Source organism: Tachypleus tridentatus, chromosome 11 (assembly GCF_004210375.1).
Source record: "Tachypleus tridentatus isolate NWPU-2018 chromosome 11, ASM421037v1, whole genome shotgun sequence".
Taxonomy (NCBI): domain Eukaryota; kingdom Metazoa; phylum Arthropoda; class Merostomata; order Xiphosura; family Limulidae; genus Tachypleus; species Tachypleus tridentatus.
In genome coordinates, this window is record NC_134835.1 from 17,700,163 (window position 1) to 17,721,425 (window position 21,263).

The following is a 21,263-nucleotide window of genomic DNA, read 5'->3' on the forward strand; positions in this document are numbered from 1 at the left end:
GGGTTTATCTGTAACATTGCACAGTGTTATTGGTGATGGTGACACTGTCTACCTTGATAAAGTTTTTAGTTTTTTAATGGCCTTTAATCTTTTTACTGCCATTTAAGTGTTGGATATTTATTCATTACACCTTTTTAATTGTGGTTCCCTTTTCAAAGTTTCAATCTCTCTAGTTCAATTTGAAATTGGAAAATGGTCAGAACATTAAATAACTCGACACCAAAGGAAAGGCCTATTTCAGGTGACTAACACTGCTCTTTGAACTATCCGTTAGTCGTCCTGGCGAGCTGTTATTCCAATTTTGCTGCATTTCTTTTAAACGTTTATTACTTTACCCTTTGGTACTGGCCATAATGACACATAATCCGGAACCAGGACTGGAAAGACCAACTTCAGGTAACTGACGGTGGTTCTGGTACTTGCCTATTAGTTTTTCAATGATGTTTTGTTTTACCTTCATTTCCTTTTCTGTATTTTACTACATTTAATTTTTTTTACCGGATGTTTGGTGCAAATAGCCTAGCTGCTTTGTGCCATAAAACACTAACTCAATCAATCAATCAATCAACAGGGCTGGAAACTTCTGGTCTTGCCAGATGAGCTGTTGTACATGTGGTTGCTTGCCATGTGTGCTTTAATGTGCTGTAAGAATGAAACTTCATATGGAGGCAGCATTGCAATAAGTACACTGTTTGTTGCAACAATATTAACATGGAGCTATTTGATAGATGCCTATGTTTCTTTACTTTGTGTTTCGGATGATAAATTATGGTTAGAAAATACCTTGAAGCATTTACACTGCATCTTCATCATTTCTACTGAGTATCTGAAGTCAAGCAAACTTTGTGCTTGGCATTATCCATACTAGCTGCAATGCTACTTTCTTGCTTGCACTACAAAATAATGAAATCACATCCAAACCAGTAAGAGCTTGTGCTGCTGGCAATGCTATACATACCTCTGGCCTGATTGTATGTGAATGGGAATCATTTGACGCAGCTCAAGGTTTCTAGTAATCCTGCCAGTCTGCATCCAGATTTCACTAACAGCTTGCACATGTAGCACATACTGTGTTAAGAGAACCATCACATCAGTATAGACTGATTGTATAATTAGTTAAGTCATTTTATTTTTGGAGTTCATTCTTCTGTCAGAGTCCATTGTATGTAGGAGCTCAGATTATCAGTTTGTATAGGTGACAATTTGTTAAATTTTCTTGTCTTCAGATGTCACATGTTTTGAGATCAGACTGGATGTGAATCCTCCTACCAAGTATAGTTTGTGGCTTGATGTGTGAAAGATTGCCTTATGCAAGTTGTACACCTTCTGATGCTTCAAACAATATAAGTATCTTGGTGAGACAGACTTCTCTACTGCCTTGAAATGTTTTGATGTTCTTCACATTGAACCACTGAAAGTCTGCCATGGCATCAGTAAATTAGGTGAACACTTCACTGTTAGTGTCAGGTGTTCTTTCACAGACATCTTTATTGTATTCTCAGTGGTGTGAAGATCAGATTTAGTAGTTACACCCTTGTGCAAATTAATTGAAACAAGATGGAAAATTATGATTTTTTCAATTTTTTGCATTTTATTTCTGAGAATCCAAAAATTACTCACAAATTAATGCATGATTTGACCACCTTTATTTTTCAGAAGATCATTATTCTGCTTTGGCATTGTGTCCACAGGTTGACTGCAATCATTACTAATTTTTTGGATCGCGGTACCACACCTCAATTATGGCCTAAATTAGCTTATCTTTCGTAGTACAGTCTTTTCCCCAAAGTCTTTCTTTACAAATCGCTCAAAGATTTTCAATAGAATTTAAGTCTGGAGAGTTTCCAGGACAGTCCAGCACCTTTATTCGTGTTGTAGTCATAAAATTCTTCAGAAGGTTCGATGTGTGGCATGGAACCAGATCTTGCTGGAGAATGCCAGATTCATTTGGAAATCTCTTTTTCAATTCTGGAACGACTCTTCTCTGCAAAACTTTGATGTACTGTGGTCCTCACATCATACCTTCTACGATATGTAAACCTCTGATACCATAGTAGCTGAAACAGCCCCAAAACTTCTTCTTCAAGGGATGTTTTACGAACTGATTGATGTGAGATTCTCGAAGTTTCTCACCTGGAGATCTGGCAAACATGCAAACTTTTTTGATCCTGTACGAAGAAATGAATCTCGTCACTGAATAACACCTTCTTCCATTGTTCTTGTATTTCAGATCCCATTGATACCGTATTTTCTTCATTGAGTTAGTAAGAAGTTTTTTGACTGGTCTCCTTGCCCTTCTACTGACATCAAGAAGCCTACGACGAACTGTTGAAGAGCTGACTTTTACTCCTTTGACCTCCAAATCTCTTTTTATGGCATCACTTGTCTTCCATGGACCTTTCACACTCTCCCTAACCATGTATGCATCATCTCTTGGCATTGTTTTCCTTTTTCGGCCACATCTTCCTTTACATTTTGGACTGATAGATCTGGTACTCATCTTGGCCTTGATCACACAGCTGACGGTCGATAGGCTAACGCCAACAACGTCCATGATTTCCCTGTAAGTCATGCTGCTGTGCTTGTGCAGTGTCACAATCTTTGTACACTTTCTGGGAGTCACGTCCATTGTGTACGATGGCTGAAAGACAACTGATTAGCAGTAAAACAAATAGCCTCATTTTTGAGAAAAGTCTAACACAATTTTGATTGATATAATATTCCTCAAAATTTTGTCATATATCCCAAAAATAGATCGACCATACTGCAAAACACAGCTAATGATGCCATCTGTGTGAAAAAATGACTATTAAAGGAAATCAGCAGGCTGCCATGCTGAAAATATTGTAAAATGATCATTTGTTTCAATTAATTTGCCCAAGGGTGTATGTGCTTATTGACAGCCTCATAAGCTCTTGTGGAAAAGTGAAGTTGCACTCTTGATAGTATACTCTAAATTGTGGTAGGTGCATGGTTTCTGAATCTGTTAGCATATTTTTAAATCCAGCAGTACCCCAGATGTTTCAAGTGCCATCAATGAAAGATAACATTATGAAATTCACCTATGAGTATAAAAAAGAAAGAAATTCCTCTACATTGCTCCACTTGAGTTAGTGCATAAAGTTGCTGATCAAATGTATGGACTTGGCTCTTTGGAAGATCAGTTTTGGAGACACTGCAGTTAGATGAGTGTTTCTTGAGATCTTTGTGTTTGCTTGGTTCCTCTTATCGTTAAGTGTCTTCAGTCTTGAGTTGGCAACTGGATGATAGAATACTTTAGATTCTTAGCATCTTCATTAAGACAGGATTTCACAAAGGTGCTCATCACTGCTTAGCTCTTTTCTGAAGCATTAAATAACAAATTACTGATTTCAGTGGTATTAACTTGACTACTGTTGACATTTACAAGTAGTTGTGGATGTGAATCAAACATGGGTTTTGCGTGTTTCCTTTTGTGTACTTTATGATCCCCTTGGTGTATGCCTCATTCCATTATTATTGATGGCATCAACTGTTTGTGATACTTAATAAATCAAGTCTAGGCCACTAAGAAATTGCATTATGGCCAGGTGTTTTGGGTGCATGACTCGTTATCTGAGGATCACAGTTCTAATTCCGATCACACCAAACATGCTCACCCTTTCAGCCATAAGAGTGTCAATTCTACTAAAAGAGAGGCCCAAGAGTTGGCAGTGGATGATGATGACTAGATGCCTTCTCTCTAGTCTTAGACTGCTACATTAGGGATGGCTAGCGTAGATAGTCCTCATGTATCATTGTGCCAAATTAAAAAAAAACAAAACAAATGTAGTTGCATATTGGCTGAGAACATGATGAATGCATTCCCATCAAAAAGCAGCTGAATCTTTGATAATCAGTCTGATGACATCACTGTCACTTTTGCTGTTTTTAATGGTCATTTCCACATGCATCCCCTCAGTGTGGATTCCTGTACGTGGTAAGGGGACCTCCAAGAAATGGTTCTGTTTTTTTCAATTTACCACCTATAGAAGGATCTAAACATCCACCCATGTGTGGTGACCTGTGTAAGAGAGGAGAGGATCCTGGTGGTTGAGGATCCAATCTTATCACACCACTTTGGCCTTGAATTCTTGTAGATGGGTGGTCTTGAAGTGCTCCTCCCCCTCAGGGTCAGTTGGCTGAGGTTAAGGTTAAACAAGTACCAGTGTTGGACGTTCTCAACAGGTGTTGTGGACATTATGTCTGATGCTGGTGTTTGGGAATAGTGCTCACAAAACCCTAGAATTACTGTAATGCCTTTGTTTGGAATTGTATTGCATCCCCTTGTGGGGCTTCATGGTGGGTGGGGTCAGTGGGCACCAAAATATTCTTTCTTTATTATGGATCCCCCAAATAAAAATAAAATAGTGAAAAAACATACCTTAGGTAAACAACCATGTCTTGAAGATTCTGAACACCAGTCTTCAACTTATTCAACGCTGTACCTCGTTTTCTGATATTACATTCTTTATGAAACAAATCTTTAAGGCATGTCTCCCTTTTTTATTCAGAAAAGACTAGAGGTGTTAGCTGTCTCTCTTAAGTCAGTCAAAAAGCTTCATTCTAGTGATATATTGGTGAAAACATCCACTCCTAAACACGGTGAACTCTTGTATTCAAAGGCTATTGGGGATATACCCATTCAGGTTACTCCCCATGCTACTTTGAAAATGTTATGAGTTGTAGTTGTTGATAGGGATTTGTAGAACATCCCTAAGTCAGAGATCTTTGCTGGTTTCTCCATTCATGGAGTTTCTGCAGTGAAACATCTCCATTTGCAAAGATGGAATTATGATGCCAACCAATGTTCTAATTTTCAAGTTTAAATTACGACGTCTCTAACTACCACCATCAAGGCAGGTTACCTAAATTGCAAGTTACAGTCATATATTCCAAACTCTCCAGTGTCAGCAGTTCTGTCACTTAAAGACCACATCCTGGTTTTTTGATGTGTGCACATTGCAGTGGCAAGGACCATGATGCACATGAGTGTTAAATTTAGTGGCTCTCACCCATCTTACTTTTGTTCATGCCCAAGGTTGATGGAAGAAAAAGAAATACAGCATTTGAAAATGCTTCACATTTCTTAACCCAAGACTTGAAAGTTACTATCCACCATTCCATCTCAGACTTATGCTGCTGCACTTCCTTCCACTGCTACAGTGGGAGTACAGACAGATCTCTCCATGCCTTCAAAAGAATCATTCTCAAACCATGTGAAAAGTCTTTTGCCCTCTATGATTAAGAAAATTCTTGAGTCAATGTCATCACCCATTTCTGTCCCTACCATTCCTTCCAACAGATCCATGGATCCACTTCCTTTGGCTCCAGGTTCTGATATTTCCTTGGGTCAGTTGTCTTCTCTGACCCCAAGATGCAGAATGATCATTCATTCATTCCCTTAGTTGCTGGAATCTTCTTCCAATGATAGAAACCTGTTTAGTTGACCCAGGGTAGGATCCATGGAGGTCGATAGACCTCCTTTGAATGAAGAAAAAAAAACATGGTTAAAACAGAAGGGCTCTCCACTCATTTTGCCTATACATAAGTAAAAGTGTCCACTTTGATACTGTGGAATTGTTGAGGTCAGATGACATCAAAGAACTAACTGATTTTTCTTATCCTGTGTGCCTTTCCTTTGGAAATATTTTTGAAACCTGCTGATACAGTCACCTTTTGGCAGTTTTCTTTGTACAGAAATGACAGGTTGTGTGATGGATGAATGCATGGAGAGGTGGCACTGCTGGTCAGTCAGCATGTTCCCACCCTGTCTTTGCCACTTGACACACCTTTGAAGCCCATAGTCATGTATGTTTCCTTGGGTCATACCTCACTCTTTGTTCTCTCCACCTGTCTTCTGGAGAGAGGTATGATCAATCACACTTTGATGCTCTCATTTTAATCCTGGGGACTTTAGTAGACATAATCCCTTTTGGGGAGGTACTGATATTGATGGGAGGGATCACTCTGTAGAGTGTATGCTCTCAGATCACAACCTTTCTCTCTTCAGTACTGGTTCTTATACTTATTTTCATGCAACTAGTCAGTCTTTTACTGCTATTGATCTCTTGGTCTACTTTATTTGTTGGTAAAAGTGTAGCCCAAGAGTTGTTGGAGGGTGGTGATGACTAGCTGCCTTTCATCTAGTCTTACAGTACTAATAAGTTACGGACAGCTAGCACAGAAACCCTCATGTAACTTTGCATGAAATTAAAAAAAAAAAAAAAGCTAAACTATATATCACTGGTCTATGGCTCTGCCAGAACATCAGCCTTGAAGATGCTGGACTGCATTCATCATCAGGGATTTGGCTATGCACAAGGCTTTCTGCACTTCCCCTGTCCAGAGTTTGTACACAGAGTCTCATGAACCTCCTCTACATCTCTTCTGTTTGCAACTGTCTTTACTGTATGCTTCAAAACTTCAAATCATACCACAGCATTCCACCTGGAGTTGTGTTTTCCTTCCTCAGTGGGCTATGCTTTTTCAGAACAGACAATCTGCTATTATTCCTTTTGTCTTTTGTATTCAGATGCAGTTGGGTGAATTGGGTCTGTCCTTGGATGACATTGCTGTAACCACTGGCCAGCCCATCACCAAGTTTGGCCTTACTTTGAGTCATCTGAGAAAAGAGGATGCTCCTGATTGGAATTATCGTTTTTATTTGCTGAACATCTTTCAAACCATCCTTCCATTCCCATTTATATGGATAGTTCAAAATTAGGTGACTGTGTGGGTTCTGCCATGGTTTGTTGTAGTTCAGTGGTTGCACACAATACTCCCTCTACAGTTTCTGTGTTCACTGCCAAACTCCACACCACTTCTCTTGCCCAGGATCACATAGAAGCTAAGCAATACTCATTGTACCATTTACACTGACTTGCCAGCTTTCTACTGGGCCTGGAATCACTTCACATTAGTTCTCACCCTGCTCTCATCGATATTGAAAACTGACTGGCCCATTTCTCTTTAACATCTACTTCTATCCAGTTCTTCTGGATACCAGACTACATTGGTATTTGTGGGAATAAGCTAGTTGACACTGCTGCTATCACTTCTGTGCCTTTTCTGTAAATGGACTATGACCTGTATTCAAGGCTCAACTCTGTGCCAGTTGGCAGTTGACTTGGAATGGGCAATGTGAAAACAAGCTTTTCCAGCTAAAACCTTATACTGGACATTGGTCATCTTGTTTTCATAAGGATCAGAAAGAAGTTGGCCTAACTAGACTATCCATTGGTTTCATTTTTTTAACTCATTGTTTACTTTTATCTGGGACTGATGCACCAATGTGTGAACTGTGTGACACTTAGGTCACAATAGTCCATATTTTACTGTCATGCCATCATTATGCCTCTCAACAACAGTACTATTATAGACATGTTTTTTCCACAGGTTTACCTCTGGCACTGGATGATGTCACGATCACCAGTGGCACTGTCCACCTTATAAATGTTTTTAGTTTTTAAGAGCAATTGGCCTTTTTAATTCAAAAATATAACTTTGTTTTATTTTAACATGGTTGCTTTTTAGAAATTTTAATTTACTTTTATTTTTTTTACCAGTTATTTGGTGCAGATAGCCTAGGCACTTTGCACCATAAAATGCAAAATAAAGAAATCCACATCTGTATCACTTCTTGTTTTTTAACTTTCTAGAGGTTTGTTTCACTGCAAACTCCCCACTGGAAGATTTATCTGTGACTGTATCTGGTTGTGAGGTATGCTTCTCAATAGCATATAGTGTTCCCCCATTGAGCATAGCTCAACCAATTTGCCTGGAAAAGTATTGTAGCATGCTGATGTTAGTACAGAGATGAAGCTGTCAGTTCCATTCCCTTTCAGCCAAGATATTGGCAGTTAAGATTTACATAGCCATCAGGAAGCTGTCCCAGAGTGCAAATGTGGCAAATTTTTGTCACACTAAGGTTTGATCTTTTAGCAGTGGATTAGCATACTTGTAAGGGCATCAATACTCTTTGATGAGACATGGTAATTCTCTAAGAATGTTTTCTGTACATTACAAAGATTATACATAATAGCTACAAACCTGTTACTGAGATGGTTTTAACTTAACAGTTTCAAGAAGTTAGTAATAAAGATCTGCATGACAGAGAGCCTCAAATGCTAATAAAGTTCTCTTACAGTACAATGAAATTGCTTTCCTGACAGCACACTCTAAACTGTGGCATATGTATAGCTTTCCAAATATTCAAGCATATCTTTCTATTCAGCATCACTAGGTGTTTCTAATACTGGCAAGGAAAGTTGACAGGGTGTGAAATCCACCTAGGTGTATAATGAGATAAAATTCTTCATCAAGGCTCCATTTGAGTTAAATCTTTACCTTGCTTTATATACCCATATAAGATGATGATGCTTGTATGACAGAAGGGTATGTGGCAACTGTCATTGTTAACATCACATGAAGTCACTTTGTTGTTGAAACCTATCCAGAAGCAGACTGTTTGATTATGTGCATAGCACACGTTTTCTGTTATGAGGAGTACTCCTTTGGATACCTGGTGTAACAAAGCCCAAACAAGTCTTTCAAACAGTGAAGTATCTGCAATTTTTCAAGTTTCTTGGTTAGAACTTTAAGTGTGTCAAGTGTTCTCATCAGTTCTGGATGAAATTTTGGCTTTCCAAGTTGTAATGTCTTCAGGAAGTAACTATCCTTGCATATAATGGTCTTGCATGTTGTTCACAGTTTTGTGGTTTGGGACTGCTGATCTGCTATAAGTTGTTCCTGAAATATTTCTTTGGTCATAGAATGGTGTGTATTTCATAGAATGGTATGTTGTATTTCTCCCATTTACAGTTTCAACATTGATATCAGAGCACCTCTTGCTATCTTCAAATCAAGGCTGTGGTATATAGACTGTTATATGTTGGTGATATCATATCTTCTGCAGCAGATATTTAAAATATTCTTATTTCATCATAGTTAGCATGCATCCCATGTGAATATAGTCTTGATAAGGTTTCTGCTACCATGTTTGTGTTGTAATCGCACCATGAGGTCAAATGAAATGGTGGTGCAACCTATACCACAGTGACTGCAGTAGATAAGGCACTCAGTAACAAACATTTTACTCATGAATGTTTTGAAATATACATTTTTCATTTTCAGCAAGCTATACTAAACAGAGTAAATAACTTGGATCATCCAGTAGTGAACTTTTAAATTGAATATATTCTGTTATAATTATAGTCTGCTGAATCAGAGGCAGTTGATGCATCATGCTCAATTTCTTGAGGATATGTGTACTCAGCCATTGATTTTATCTGCTGTACATTTCTGTAGAGTATGATGACAGCTTTGTGAATTGTTTCATCCTCATTCTCTGTCAATATCAGATTCCAATAATTTCTGAAATTTTTGGAGCAAATTTCCTACCAAAATTGGGTTTGAGCAGTCTATATTTGGCAATCTTTTCTGACTGTAAAACAATATCTTGTCACCAAATATTTTGTTCAACAATTCCTTGACAAAAAAGTTTGGCAGTGTAAAGACTCGTACCTGTTTGATCAGATATTCCTTGTAGTTTTTATATATTTCAGAAAGAACCATTATTCCACCATTCTGCTGCTTAAACTCTGAGTAAACAGTTCTTGTTGCCTTACCTTGGGTAGATTTGGCTATATTTTTCACTTATAAGTGTTGATGTTTCTCAGAGATGTGCAAGTTTTATTGCTAAATCTTAGGCATTTTGCATTCTTTGGAAATATATCCTCTTCATAAGTGAACTTTTCAAAAAAACTTCCTCCCCTTTTGTAGTAGTAGCATTCAGCACTCTCTCACGAACATCTGCCAACTCTGTGTTCACCTTTGAGAGGGTTTTGCCTTTCTTTTTAGTTTCTGGGTTTCCAAAAATTAAGCAGTTTTCATCCCAGGAAGAAAATAACTTGTCTTCTCACAGTAAACATCATAGGTCATCAAAAGAAGCACTCTTTAGACATTATTTTTGTACTGTTGTATGTTTCTGCATGTCAATATATTGAGGTCTACAAGGAAAATAGAACCAAATTTTGGACAGTTGAGGTATCTTACAGAGCAGTGGTACTATTGGACAGTTGAGGTATCTTACAGAGTAGTAGTACTATTGGACAGTTGAGGTATCTTACAGAGCAGTAGTACTATTGGACAGTTGAGGTATCTTACAGAGCAGTGGTACTATTGGACAGTTGAGGTATGTTACAGAGCAGTAGTACTATTGGACAGTTGAGGTATCTTACAGAGCAGTAGTACTATTGGACAGTTGAGGTATCTTACAGAGCAGTGGTACTATTGAACAGTTGAGGTATCTTACAGAGCAGTGGTACTATTGAACAGTTGAGGTATCTTACAGAGCAGTGGTACTATTTCAACAACTTCATCTTGACATTCCTTATAGGATTTCCAAATGGTTACTAATACTTTGGTGTAATTGTGAATGTCTTTTCCTTGACATATAAAGGTCCCTTTTTGGCTTTGCAAATGATACAAGTATTAGTGCTCATATTGTTGATACTCTCTGGAATTATATTTGGCTAGTTGGCTTTAGTTCATTCGTCACTGTGCCTGTAACATTTGTAAATATGTTAGGCTACATCTATTAGTTGCTAGTATAATCAACTTATATGTTATTTGTACAAGGCAAAAATGTAATAATTTCTGTAACAAAGGCAAAGGAAATGCTAGTCATGTGACTAAGTTTTGATGCATTAATTGGCACACTTGGATACCATTTAAATAAAGCCTGACAACATTTAAATCTGTTATTTCACAATATTTATTCACAATGAACCTTATTGATTCATAAATAGACATTCAAGGAACACTGATGCCCATTTGGTAAGTGCATCCTGGTACCTAGTAACTCTTAATAGTCAGATGTTGTTTTCAACTAATCCACTTTAATATTGCAAACTTAGAAATTAAAGTAATGAGTGAAAAGATGTTCATTATTTGGCTATTCCATTTCAGTACAAAGTAGCAGCCATTTTGATGTCATTTGAGCATGTTCTCCAAAGAGATTCTAGGTAATTTTGTTTTATGACAGAACATGTACTTTCCAAAAATAGCAAAACTATGTTGTAATACTTGACCATTTTTAGTGCAGCTGATCTGCTTCCCTATTTAATTAATGTTTTGGCTGCTCCAACAGATATAGTTTTCATAAGTTTCTGATGTAATAGTTTATCAAAAGTTAAAGTACATCAAAGTCACTGAAATTTTGAGAGAAAGCAAATTTATAATATAGGACTTTACTTTTCCACATCCATACTATCTGTGATAACATGACTTTTGTTTTAGTGCTCTTTTTACATAGTCTTTTTAGTTATAGATTAATATATTACTAATTTTAAAATATAATACAAAACCATTGTAAATTAATCATTTAATCAGAGGTGCCACTGGGTGTTTAAAAGATTCTGGGCTTGCATCCATACAAGCATTAATTTTTCAGTTTTTGAGTAAAATATCGATCATGGTTTTCTATTCTGATTTTCAAAGATGCAGTTTGGGATTTGGAGAACTGCCAGTGCTTAGCAGCACCTCTGGACTTTACATTAGAAAAAGTAGTTTGTATATCTTGATGAGTAGAACATATGAATGTTTTTAAGCTAGTTCTCTGCTTTGAATTTTTGTAATAGTCAATTCCATTTATTATTTTTCACTGTAAGACATCATATTTTATGATTATTAGACCACTTGGACATTGTGTGTGTATATATATATATATTCAACCTTTTGGCCCCCACAATATTAGTGGATATGTTAAAAATTAAAGTTAATCATCTCCAAGTCTGCTGTTTTGTTTCCTTCATTACATTAAGATTAATATTATCTCTGCCAGATGACTCATCTTCATTTCATTTCCAATAGTGAAACTTAATAGTTCTTTATCTTAACATATTGAAGGGTATCAGACATATTTCCAGTTGGAAATCTACTTGTAAAATCTTCTGATCATATTCTGTAGCTAAAACCAACAATAGGTGTTCAGTTATCTTGGGATCACAACATTTTTTGAGGCATAACTACCATTTTGACATTGTCTTGTCCATCATAATACATTGAATGTATAATACTTTTGTGTTTTTTTTTCACATTCCTTTTTTTAAGCTATTAATATTCTTTTTAATCAGTTTTGTAGTAGATTTATAGGCCTTTAAGTCTTTCATTATAGCAGACTATTTAATTTTTGGTATTTTTAATAATATAAATACCCAACTCATTCCCATTTTCTTTTAACAATTATCACTATGGAATAACTTGTATCCAGAAACTTAAATGGTATTTGTGTAATTGTTTTCCAAGTTAAACCAAGCTTCAGTACTTTTAAAATCTTTCATCTCAACTGAATTCCCTGATTCATACAACTTATTTGTTTGTTAATATATATGAAAAATAGAACTTAATCCTATGCCTATAATATAAATATTTTTAACTTATTTTTTTAAATCTGAGTTTGTGAACCTTCATGATTCATGACCTCCTCACCCATTCTTATACATAAACCTAATCAATCTCAGTCTTTACTGACCATATTAAGACTACTGTTTTTTCAGATACCCCAAATCACTACTTATTTCCTAACTACTCTTAACAGTATTGTAAAGCCTACTAAATAAGGTTATTTTTTACAGAAAAGTCAGCCTCACTTTTACTCACTTGTAGGTCATCCACTGATATTCCTCAGTGATGTTGTTTTGAAGCTGAACATGTAGACACTGATTGAATGGCTCAGTTTAAAAATTAAAATAGTTTAATAAAAAATTGTTATGTCATTTTCGTCCATCATCTGTGTGGTTTTTGATGAATGTAAATTTGTAACTACAAAAATCTCTATAAATAACACTTTTTATGTAAAAACAGAAACAACTGGTAGTAAATGCACATAAAAACAAATTTACTAGGATTCATCAGTCAATATCTTATTTGAAGAAGGTACATTATATTTGATGTGTCCCTGCAAGCTGAGATAAAATAGAATAGTTAGATTAATGGATAAAGTAGTAGAGGAAACTATAACTTTACATTAACTTCTGTTGAACACTTTTTTCAAATGTTCTTAGTTATATGGCTGCATGATATGTCAGTGTATAATTTTACAGTATACTTGCTAACTACTGTTCAAATCTGTACTGAATAAAGGAGAACGTTTGTTTTAATATTGTTTAAGTAAGTTTGTTTGTGTTTTATGTAGTATTTCTCTCAGTCTTTTTGTTTATCATATTCTTTAACTGATTGTTTTTATCATATTATCCGTATCTTAATTTTTCATCCTCAGAAGATTGTGAGGATGTGACTGTATACATATTCTTATTGCTGTTCTAATTGTCTGTTTTTTGTTTTTTTGTCTTGTAGATGTTTTAGGAAGGATATGGTAGTAGTTATTGCAGTAGGTCAACATGGGTGATCAACTGAAAGAAGTGGTGCACCCTTTTATTGATTTTCAACCTGATGACTGTTGGCAGGTTAAACATGATGAAAGTAACATTTCTCATGAAAATACTGTTGACTTGGGAACTTCTAAAAATGGCAACATAAGCATTTCTAAACAAAATACTAATGATAATTTGCTTCGTCCATCAGCTATTAATGGTGTCCTTGATGAATCTGATTCTAGTAATAGTAAAGTTAATCAGAGCAACTGTCTTTCAGGTGTGGGAGAATTAAAGCAGAATAACGATAGAAGTTTAGAATGTCAGGAGACTGGCCAGTTGAAAAACTGTAGCATTTCACAAGATACTGTAGAGGATTTAAGAGTAGAGAGTGAACAGTTTTCACAAAAACTGTCAGTTGTAGCTGATGAATTAAAGGAATCTTCCTCTACTTATGATCTAAAAAACATGGCACCAAATAAACAGTTGCATGATGAGGGGAGAAGTATTAATGTTGTATCTGAAACTGAAAAAAATGACAATAACAATAAGAATGGTAAATGTTGCAAAACTATAGAAAGGTCATCAGAACCTGTAAATTCTCAGAAACTTGGATGTAATGAAATTATTCAAGGTACTTACTGTAGTAGCAATTATTTAAACAATATTAATTTATCAGAAAGTGAAACTCTGTTAAAGGCCACAAATGACGAATGCTTGACAAAAACTTATAAAAATGAGTCAAAACAAAGTCCGAATGAAAATAACTTTAAAAAGGAGTGGAGCTATGCACATGAAATCGTGAAATGTGATACTAGTATAGAAGATGTTTCACTTCAGAAAGATAATCTGGATAACAATGAATGCCGTGCAAAAGAAACTAGGGAGGTAGAAAAATGTATTGATGGTTCCAATTATTTATCAATTAAAGAAAATAACAGTGTTAAACAAAAAATAATGATTTCTGTGTGTGAGAAGATCAAAGACAATGAAGAAGGAAAAAGGGATGGTCATAATGATGATGGTAGAAAGAATCTAGCAAGCAAAGACAGTGAATCTTTAAATACAGATTCAAGTAACATGAGAGAAGACAAATTGAAAACCAATACTTCTGTGAATCTTCAAAATCACGGTGGTCAAAATGGAACAATTGTAGAAAAAGAAATTTGTGATCAATCTGTAGAGAAACACTTTACTAATGAGAATGATGAAGGCAACGTTGAGAAGTTAATCAGAGCACCAAAAGGTTTAGTAGTAAAACCTGTAGACAAAATTTCACATAAATCTAGTCAACAACAAAAAATCCAGTTACCACCTTATACAAATGAAAATGATAAAACTCCTGGTAAAACCCAACACAGGCTAAGTGATAAACTTGACATTAATGATCACCCTTCTTTGGAGGGTCAGGTTAACAAAAAAACCATTGATGGAACTAGTGCTCATGATAAACAGACAAATAAGACAGGAAATTGCAAGGACTCCTTAACAAATATACCCGAAATACTGAAATCTGGGTTTCTGAAACACCTTACCATTTCTATAATTCCATCAAGTAAGAATGAAGAATCCCAAAAGTCAATGATGCAAAAGCCTATCTCAGAGAAACCTCAAGATAAATCAAGGGAAAAGCCAAAAGATAAAGTTCCAGAGCATCACCAAGAAAAGTGTAAAGATAAGCCCCTGCCTCCTCTGTTAGAAAGCATATGTGGTAGTGTAGTTACAGATGAAATGGTAGAAAAGATTCTCCAGGAAGCAGGGTTTCCAGAAATTTTTAAAGATAAAGTAAAAATTGGGAAATTTATTCCTGTAAAATTACCTGATAGCTACAACTTCAGACTGTGTGAAGATGAAACATTATTAGAATGTCCATCAATGGTGACACCTTTGCTGCTAAAAAAAAAAGATAAGTTTTCATCTGAAGCTACACTTGACAGTGAAAGTAACTTTAGTAAAGTAGGAAAAGGTTTGTCTGTATCTGAATGTACTGAGAACAGTACTTCTAAAGTTAAATCTGAGAAAAATGTGAATGGATCTGATAGATCTGCAGAAAGTAATGACAAACAAGAAGACATAGAAAAAATAAAGGAGAGAAATGAGGAACCTTTAAAGGTAGTAGTTAGTGGTGAGAAATCAGAATTAAAACCTAAAGAATTGGACAAAGAACCTGTAGAACATACAGATAATAATGATACTTCTAAAGTCAAGAATTTGGGAGAAGAAACTAAGGATGTATCTACAATAGATAAAGAGAAGACAGAAGTCCACACTGAAAAATTTAAACATGATACATCTGAAACAAGTAATAAAGAGGAAGTACATTACAAAACTAGCACGTCACTTGACAAAGAAAACACAGTAGGTAAAACCGAGAAATTGTTAGATGATACAGAAGGGGCAAAAAAATATTTTAAGTTATCATCTGATGAAGAAAAAGCTAGTAATAAAACTGAAAAAAGTAAAAAGGATACAAAGGAAGCGAGAGTATCATCTTCTGAAAACAAAAACAAAGTGGAAGAAGAAAGTAAAGAACTCTTCACTAGTAGTGCTGTTGGTTTTCTCACTGCAATAGGTTTAAGTCGAGTTCAAGAGTGGCACAAAAAAGATTTATTGAGGTCTAAAGATCGGCAAATGCGCAGAGAAGGAAAAATAAAACAATTAGAAAATGAATATCTGATCATGAAAATGGCATATTTACAGGCTAAAAAAGCCAATGAACCATTTATTTTTGGAAATCATAAGTGTGACAAATGTGAGTTTAAATCAGAATCTTCCATTGTGATGGATGGTCATTCTGCAGTACCCTTTGTTACATCACGTAGGGAATTTTCATGCCATCTCTGTGATTTTTGCACAAGAGACTCGAAAGCAATTCTTTTTCACATGGAAGCTGAACATAAAAAGGTGGGTCAGCTTCCACCTCCTTCTCATTTTCATGAGTGCCCTTTATGTCCATTTGATACAAATCAGAAACAGAAGTTAAACAGTCATATGAATAGATGTCAGAAGTTTTTTGTTTTGGGTAGGAATCAGGCCACAGAACTTGAAATGTCAGCAAAAACTGCAAAACCTATAACTATGATGGACATTAAAACATACTTATATGAACGACAACTTGTAGAGATGGCTTCAGCAACAATGAAACGACCAGGTTGTCCAACAAGCTCTAGAGGAGGTCACAAAAAGCACTCTAATGTTCCAAGACATCACAGTAATGTTACTAGATCTGTTGCTCCTGTTGGAATGTTACCCTACAATCGACCAGTGTACCAACACCTAGCAGATAATGTAGTTCTACATTCAAAATCGCAAGTTAGAGCTTTTAATAGAGCCTCTGCTAGTTCTAAGAACAACATGACTCGTCAGGCTACCAACACACGCATAAATTCATCATCTCGACACGTTCCATTGACTGTTCCCACCAATCAGATTTATAAGGTGGTTGAAGGTGGCAATGTTCATCCAATGATCAATACCTCTAACTCAGCCATTAGTTGCAAACCAGTCACCCAGATATCTAATGCATATGATTCAGGTCCTCAACCAGTTGCCCTCTTTACAAATGTAGCAGCCTCATCAGCAGGTAGTCCTCATATGCCTGTCAATAACACCAAAAGCCTATTTAAGGCAGGAATGCCACCACCACCTAGACTGCAAGGACCCTTTCTTCCCAGTACTGGAAATTCAGCACCAGGGGAAACAATACTACCCAGTAACAGTTTTGTGATCTGTGAAATATGTGATGGTTACATCAAAGATCAGGAACAATTACGAAATCACATGCAGTTGATACACAAAGTGAAAATCCATCCCAAAATGCTTCAGAACAGACCTCCTCTTAACTGTCAAAAATGTCAGTGGCGGTTCTTTACAGACCAGGGACTTGAACGACACTTGCTGGGGTCCCATGGACTGGTGACTTCCAACATGCAGGAGTTAGCACAGAAGAACCAGGACGCAGGTCGATGTACTATCTGTGGACTGGTGTATGCGTGTAAGTTAGTTGCTCATATGAATCAGGTTCACAAGATAACACTAAAACCTGCACATCTCTCGTACAAATGCACAGTTTGTACAGCAACGTTTAATTTGTACAAGCTCTTTGAAAATCATGTTTATGTGGTTCACAGTGGATCTGTGAAAAGACATGCTGATGATAGTTCCAGTAAACAGCCTTCTAAGAAGCATGCTGGAGACAAGAACACCAAGATGGAAACTCCAAAGATTACTCCAAGATCCAGGTCCAGGAAACCAGCAATGCCGGTCAAGATGGGAGTAGAACGTGGAAAAACAAGGGATGATACGTCAGTTTCAACCGAAGAAAATTCCCCGAAAGAAGATGGCCATCCCAAGCCGAAGTGTGGAATAGAGGTTGGTGGCATTTTTAATCACATTAAAGGCAAACACATCAAAAACTGTTCAGTTCAGGCCTGCCGGATAGAGCAGTGCCAGAAATGTCTAGGTTCGTTTGATGGACTAGTTATTCTTCATACTTCAGACACTGGGCTGTCGAAGGAGTCCCCGAAGAAGGAACATACCCGTGGAGTGACGGAGGGAGGAGCTGAAGATGCAGACCGTTTATTGTGATAGGAGTGAATGTAGGTGACACTGTTAATGACCTTCAGACTGGTGAGCAGATTAGGACATAGAAATATTTGATCCAGGATATGTTAATAAAAGTTTAAAAAAAAAAGAAGTCTGGTTTAAGCAATGTCAGGAATTATTTGATGTTTTTTTGTCAAAAGCCATGTTTCTAAAGTTTGTCCACTGGTGTTTGGATGACCAAACTCATGTACAGATTTCATAATTACAAATATTTTCTTGAACTAGATTGTTTTTCTATTTTAGGACATCATTGTATTCATCATTAGTCAGTGTATGTAGAAAATTTTCCTATTGTTTCTGTGGTGTGTGCCTTCGGGGAGGGTTATTCAAAGAAACTGATAATTTTAGCATGTTCTAAGGTAACTGAATAAATATCTAAAACCTGTTATGTAATTTATAATAAAACTATTTCCATGTGTAAGTCTAACGGGTTCTTCCTATCTATTTATACTTTCATATATAGTACCTCTCTGACACACATTTTTTACAGCATATAATTATTTAAGATGACTTCTATATGGATAGTTTGTAAAATTGGGGAAATTTATTTCAAGATATCATGATTTGTAATTTCATCATCTCTTTGTTTTTGTACACACACACACGTCATTAGGGTAACCTGTATTATTATAATAACAAAACAAACATACAGCCTACTGTATGTAGAACAGTCAGGTTATTATCTGCATTATCCATTGGTTGATAAACAGCAATATGGTGTTTGAAAGGATCCAATATGCCATAAATCCTGAATCTAGGAACTGCTTCAGAAGGGACCAGAATAATGTATCTTAGTCCTTTTAAAAGATTTCTTCCAAATGAAATTGATATTTGAGATTCACATTTAGTTCAGCATGCATTTTCAATTTATAAACATAGTTCCTCAAACAAGTTTGTCGCATTTCTCCATAACGAATGTCCATAGTCTTCAGAGAAATCATAAATACTGAATGTTTGTGTCTATATACACAACAAACGAACATACATACAAGTTATGAACATCTGTATATGTGTCTTAACAAATTTAAAGCAGTAAATGAAGTAATACATTAAGAAAAAAATGTTTCACATTATAAAACATAATAAAAGATGTGCGCTTTCTTAGGATGACAAATGCTGTTGTTCTTCTAAGTGTCGGGAATTACAAATTTGTAATTGTCTACTGTTTAAATGTTTCGGACTTGAAAGCTACAACAATCCCAGTTTCATCATCAGATACCATAAATTTACAAGTATAATGAAAATGCTTATGAAATGTCTATAGTTTATCAGGTAGATTAAATATTAAGAGTATATTTGACAGCCATCATTAAATGTTTCATTAGAAGGGAAAGATTGTCTGCTTAGTACAAGAAAAGAATTTTCTGAACATGTGTTTGTTATTGAATAGATTGATTTTAAGTTCAGTTTTCAGCAGTAACAACAACACAACTTCTTTAGGTGAAAACACAAAATCTTAGTTGATGTTGAGAGGACGAAGTGGGGCTATTTTTTATAATTTTTTTGTTCAACATTTTATAAACAATTGTTACCATGGCAGTTTAATATGTTTGATAAGTGCATGCATATATCACAATTTATTGCCTGTGCAAGCTGTATTAAAAGCGACATAACTTAAAAGTACTAAACAATTTCTCTTACTGTTCTTGTAGAAATATCTGTATTTTCGTTTTGACTAAATACCGTAATAGTTTCGTAGAAAAGGTTTCTTTCAGATTTGTATTGACCTAAGTAGTTTTTTATACATGTTTAGGATCTATGTACAGTATATATATATTTATATATTGTTTATAAACTTAAAACATTTTTTTCCAGGTAAAGAAGTATTTATTTTATATATTCTTGGTTCAAATTGTTTTTTACTGAAGTAGTAACCACAAAAAGTACTGTTGCAACAAGTTTTATTAGGATCAGTTGAGTTAGAGAGCCTAATTAAATACACTTGTTTAAATGCCTCGCCTAACTTCACCACAAACTATTCTGAGTTAACAGAAGCAAATTTATGTGAAATACAATGGAATTTGTACTTGCCACCTAATAAAAATAAGGAAGTGTGAATTATTCTTAAATTGTTTAAGTGTTTTTAGAGGCAGCATGGACTTGGGTGGTTGGTTACTGAAAAAAAGAATTATAGTGTTGTTTATGTCCACATGGAGAGAGTTTGTATTTTAATATTCTGAAACAGTATACATGGGATATAAATAACGTGAAACGTAAAGTGGTTAAAGATGTCTAAGATGTGCACATTTTGCATGGTAATATATGAAGTAATGACGATTAGTATAGATTTTTAAACTAGTTTTTATTTCTTAAATGTTATATGAAGTGTATCCTATATCCTTTTATTTTTTATAACTAGTTTCCTGTAACAAAAATTTAAAAAGTTTATAATTGGTTATTACTGTGTGATGTCAATAAAAGTGTTTATTTTTCATTAAATATATCACCTCTAATGAAACAAATCTGTCTTCATTTTCATTCTGCAGTACTCTTTAGTAACATTAGAAGTTTTGATGTCTAATTGTAAAATATTTGTTTTTCTTATACATAGGATTGATGATGACAGAACAACCTTCCAAATTTAATTAATCTACAATACCTGAGATTCACTATGATGACAGATTGAATTTGATTCATTAGTAATAATTAATAAATGTTTTTTATTCTTTTTTGCTTGTGCAACTTCTTTTTTTAACATGTTAATTATCATTGAAATATTTTGAAAAAAATAATTATTCTCTTACAGCAACTTTTCAAAATATGTTCATTTTGTTTTGTGTTCAAACTGAAGTGAAAATATTAGCATTAAAATAAACATGAACACAGTGCTTGCTGTGTATGTACTGAAGTAACAAAACATGAAATACCTGTGTCTACAGAATGCACAGTGTTTGCTGTGTATGTACTGAAGTAACAAGACATGAAATACCTGTGTCTACAGAATGGCTTGGCAAGATTTATTAAAATAGTAGAGAGAAGGCAATTTTGAATGCTATTGTGCCACCTGTGAAGCTATTTGCACAGGGAAATTCCAGTCAGTGTTTAAAAGCAATCCTATATGAGCTGTGTTAGCATTCTCTTTGAAAATCACATTTGAAATGCACATCTTTTTGTTTCTGCTATGTTCTCCCAGAATAAAAAGGATGACACAAATTGTGAAGTAGAGAACAAAATGGGTTATTGTTTCTATTTAACCTCTTTGTGACAGACTCTGTATAATACACATGGGTTTGTCTATATATTTTCACTATACTTTTGACACAG

General features: G+C 35.3%; 1 protein-coding gene across 3 annotated transcripts in view; it reads left to right on the forward strand.

Annotated features, from left to right (window-relative positions):
- LOC143231722 (uncharacterized) overlaps positions 1-20,668 on the forward strand; it is a 40,890-nt gene extending 20,222 nt beyond the window's left edge. The window contains exons 2-4 of one of the 3 annotated variants that reach the window (XR_013017134.1): positions 13,378-17,765; positions 17,893-18,023; positions 20,551-20,668. Coding sequence is in view for 2 of the 3 variants with exons in the window: in XM_076466336.1 (XP_076322451.1) it covers positions 13,422-17,765; positions 17,893-17,943 (4,395 nt within the window). In the remaining variant the exon portion in view is untranslated. Of the gene's footprint in view, positions 1-13,377; positions 17,766-17,892; positions 20,462-20,550 lie in introns of those variants that run through there. The other 2 variants (XM_076466336.1, XM_076466335.1) reach the window with 2 other exon arrangements.
- The last annotated feature ends 595 nt before the right edge of the window (positions 20,669-21,263 follow it).